This window comes from Sinohyriopsis cumingii, chromosome 8 (genome assembly GCF_028554795.1).
Source record: "Sinohyriopsis cumingii isolate HCF-2022 chromosome 8, ASM2855479v2, whole genome shotgun sequence".
NCBI classification, from domain to species: Eukaryota; Metazoa; Mollusca; class Bivalvia; order Unionida; family Unionidae; genus Sinohyriopsis; species Sinohyriopsis cumingii.
The window spans coordinates 46,534,381-46,538,971 of record NC_142968.1 but is presented as its reverse complement, the minus strand read 5'-3'; the positions used below and the strand labels follow the sequence as shown (position 1 = coordinate 46,538,971).

The following is a 4,591-nucleotide window of genomic DNA, read 5'->3' as shown; positions in this document are numbered from 1 at the left end:
ATTTTCAGGAAATTCTTAAGATGCTTGTTATGAAACTGGTTTACCTTAAGACGTTAACATTTGTACGGTTTATGTATTTAAATAAGTGTTTGAAAGCTTCGTGTATGTACTATTTTTGTTTGAGGTTTTCTTTACCTGAGAAGCGTATTGTAAGTTACACTTACATATACATACACACATGCATACATACACAAATATATACATACAAACACATACACATATTCATACATATACATGTTGTAGGATTTAACGCCATTTTTCAACTCAAGATGGGTTAAACATGGCGGCCAGCATAGACAGTGGAGATTGAACCAGGAACAAACCAGGAAATAACCACCGACACACGAGAAGCTACTGGCATGGTTTATCACATACTCACATTGTCCGAACCCGAAACTCGAACGAACGCAGAGAGGTGAGATGCCAATGATCCTTAAAGGCGAGCGATTTAGTCCAACTTGGGGGCCCCTCATACATACACACACACACACATATACATACATACATATATACGTACATACACACACATATACATACATACACATACATACATACATACACATATATACATACATACACACATATATACATACAAACATGCACATATATACATACATACACATACACACATATACATACATATACATACATATACATACATACATATACATACATACATATATATACATATACACATATATACACATATATACACATATATTCATATATATATACACATATATACATATATATATATACATACATGCATGCATAAATACATAGATAGTATCACTTTCAAGCTATGTTTGTTTATCTAATACTGCTGTGTTGATCAGTCTCTAATATGAGCAAAGGTACGCAATTTCGAACTGCATCCATTTAAAACAGTACAAAACATCCTAAGTGTCCTTAATGCTTAATGAATTGTTTTGGGTGATAGTAACAAAACAACATGACATATTTCAGGCTTCTGCGATTCGCTACTATTTCACTCTTTAAATTGGTCCAAGTGCTCTTGAATTAAAAGAATATCTTAAGACGTAGAAGTGGTCGTGTATACTATTCAACGCTTATTATCCAACGTGATGTACTTTCCTGTTGTTGATTGGTTTAACGCCATGTTTCAGCACTATATTCGCTATACGTGGCGGCTAATATAACTGGTGAATGAGGAAACCGGTTACGGTTAAACTCCGGAAACAACGACCGATCCACGAGAAGCTGTTAGCACGTTTTTTCACGTACACATCATATTCGAACCAAAGACCGAACCCATGCAGACAGGTGAGATGGTAGTAATCCGGAAAGGTTAACGCTTTAGATCACTCGATCACGTGTAACCAATTGTAATTATGTACTACTTAAGTCGAAATTTCCAACATGATCGGTGCGCTTATCAACTTATAATTTGAAATTACAAGAAACAGAGAATACCGACAGTGACACGATACATCAATTTTCTTTAAACTACAGGAAACTACAGAACATGCATGACTAAATTCGCTTTCATTGCATGTGTGATACTATGTTATCATCGTTCACCAGTGTAGTGATCGGATCTACGATAGACCACCAGATAGTTTCCAACCAAGAACGCCACAAAATGCATTTTAGTTTTGGTATATAAACCATATACATACAAGTGAAGGCTGGGACCTAGCAAATTCGACTTACTGATGTAACGAATATGCACGTTGAAAATAAACATTCTCTCTGAACTTGTAATTTTATCATAGCATCAAGTTGTTTGTGTCATCGCTGACATTGTTGATTTTGGAACCACGTTCTTTAGATGGATTCACGGCTACCTGTACTTAGGTTGGGCTGATAATTTTCCGATAGGAGTTAAAAACCCTCTACCTAACTAGCAATGATCAACAAAAAGGCCTATACATTCATTAGACAAGACATTCATTTTAACATAAGGCTATATTACAAATATATTTATAAAGAGATGAAACGAAAACATTTTAAAACTAAATTCTTAAAATAATGTAACCCTTAATTACAGAATACTCGTCTACAAATGAGGATGTAAAATGATGTGCAAAGTGCTCTTTATAGGCATAACCCAACAGATTCTTCCAAACGTCATTTGAGGACTGATGTCCAGTACTATAAAGACGAAATACCGAGGCAAAAAGAACACTTGTTATTCCCACATACAGCTATTAATGAGCATTACCACTTATATGCAAGTGTCTATCAACATGTGTCACTATTTTGTTTAAGTACGAATTCTGAGAAAGTGGGCTTCACATTTGCAGCGCTACACAGGAGGTGGTTTTCTACTTTTGCAAAATTTTAATCTAAATGCATTGATGATTTAAAATCTAAGCAAACAACATAAGTAATGATGAAGGATAATCAGTAACAGACGTGCATCATCACGACTACATCAACTGAATTGGCGACAAAAGCTGTTGTGATTAGAATGTAGAAAGGGTTCTGAATCTGCCGTAGCTATATTTTCTATACTTCAGTTCCAGGGGCACGTCCAGCTAATATCGGCGCCACAAAGGCCGGTTCCTTCCAAGTGAGAGGCGTTGTTAATGTTTCTGTTCAGACCTATGTATATATCTTCATTCATGGAACCCTCTGACTCGGATTGTCCATTCAGTGCAAACAAACACGATGAACAGATGCTATAGACGTATCCCAGGTTATTGCTGACCCGAATGAATTCGTTGCCGACGAAGATGGTGACCCTTTGGACATTGGAATTTAGAAGGCCGGTGATGTTTTTCGAAAAGTTTAAACATTTGTCATTGCCGTACAGCAGACTGTGATAGCCCCAAAAGTAAAACTCCGCATCATTTTGCCGTGTCCTAGAACCATTTCCTGCACACAAACAAATGACATTATATGAAGTAACAACTATAACAAAACAAGAACGTTGTAAATATCTGTATCAAATAATATTCAGTTCAAGTATATCTGGAAAGGAAACAAACAAAATTAGTGTCATGTATAAATATAATCGGAAATAATGTTTCTTGATCTAAATGGGTTTACAAAGGTACATTTTGTCTTGGTTTTAATAGCATGTATGCAACCTTGAAGAGAAATGTAATTTCTTATATAGGATGCACATTATTAGATTTCAGTTTTTGATAATCTATAATATGAAAACGTTGGATAAAGGTACAAGTAAACCTGCAAGACAGCCACAATTAAAAGCCAGAAAAAGACATGTGCATACTTACTAATCCCGTTGTTAGTTTCACTGTCACCAACGTGAAAGATGAGGCCATTTTGGATGGATGACACCCTAAGGTCGATCCTCAGCATTCTATTTTCATATTGACGCACATTGGTACAGCCTTGCCACGATGTTAGTCTATTCTTTAGGAATGTGACCTTCATCAATATCTTTGCGTCGCATGCAGATCTGCGATAGCCTTTAGTGCTTTCAAGTATGGATATGAATGGCACAGAACCACGCACATTCGGAACGTTCTTTTTCAGGGAAATTCGCATCCTTCCGCGGATACAACGGGCTTCAGATTGTAATAGTCCTGTTGTTTGTGTACAAAAACAAGTTTCAGCTTATATCATTCAGTACCTTCAGGTTACGATGACTATATTAAGTATCTTCGTTTAAAGTAATATAGCAAAATTTGAATTAATGTTACGTCGTAGGCTTGCGTTAAATGAAACGATAGAGACATAACTGGAAATCATGTGTTAAAGGTATTTGTAATTTTAATATTGGGCGGCATTAAAAAACCGTACAGGACATATAATGTTCAAGTTTTCATAAGCTACCCCACAGGACCCCGATTATCCAGAAACTTCGGTTTGATATACTGTTTAATTCATGTGGCGTGTTTGACCATTGTATTCGTTTAGGATAGATAAATGCCATGTGTCTTCTGTTATTTTAAGCTGTTAACTTTAATACGAGTATATGACCTAACCCACTTTGCAAGCTTAGAATGTTATGGAATCAATTATGTTTACAGGTTTCAATGAAACATTATTGCAGCATTGGAGAGTTGACAGTCTGTAAATAAGAGGTTTAATAAACAAACATTCAGTCCTCTTCTAAGTTCAAACTGTGTTCACGCGCAATTTGAGAGGAATCGTTTAATTAATCCATTGGATTTAAAAAGTGCTCATTGATATTTGTAACTGAAACAATACTTTGAAATAATTGTAAATTCATTCAAAGACACTTCTGGATTTATCGTGTAGATACATCACGACTATTCGTACATCAGCATATTAAAGATTTTTTTCCAATGTTCTGGGAACAATTGTCCTTTTAGATTATTTGGGATTTCAATCACAATGAAAATTTGAAATTTTGCCGATTTGATGTAAATATTTTAGCTAGGATTTATCACAAACCTCTTCATGCTGCAGGTTACGGAGGGAGTCATAATGTTATATTGTATGGTTAATAATCGACGTATATATACAAAACACATTTGGTGAAAATGTCCTACCAATCAAACCAAAGCAGATGGCATACATCATTTACAAGCATATTCAGCAAATATCATTTGGCATTGTACAATCTCGGTTATCGATATTTGTTTTCTGTCATTGAGGTGTTTTACAAACTCCCGCTTCGTGATATAGTATA

At 35.4% G+C, this 4,591-nt stretch overlaps 1 protein-coding gene across 1 annotated transcript; it reads right to left on the bottom strand.

Annotated features, from left to right (window-relative positions):
• Nucleotides 1-2,006: 2,006 nt before the first annotated feature.
• Nucleotides 2,007-3,505, bottom strand: LOC149793425 (uncharacterized). The gene is made up of 2 exons (XM_089966375.1): nucleotides 3,207-3,505; nucleotides 2,007-2,841 (listed from the first exon to the last, which is right to left on the bottom strand). Exons 1-2 carry the CDS (start codon nucleotides 3,478-3,480, stop codon nucleotides 2,480-2,482), a joined length of 636 nt encoding a protein of 211 aa, XP_089822501.1. The 5' UTR covers nucleotides 3,481-3,505; the 3' UTR covers nucleotides 2,007-2,479.
• Nucleotides 3,506-4,591: the final 1,086 nt, after the last annotated feature.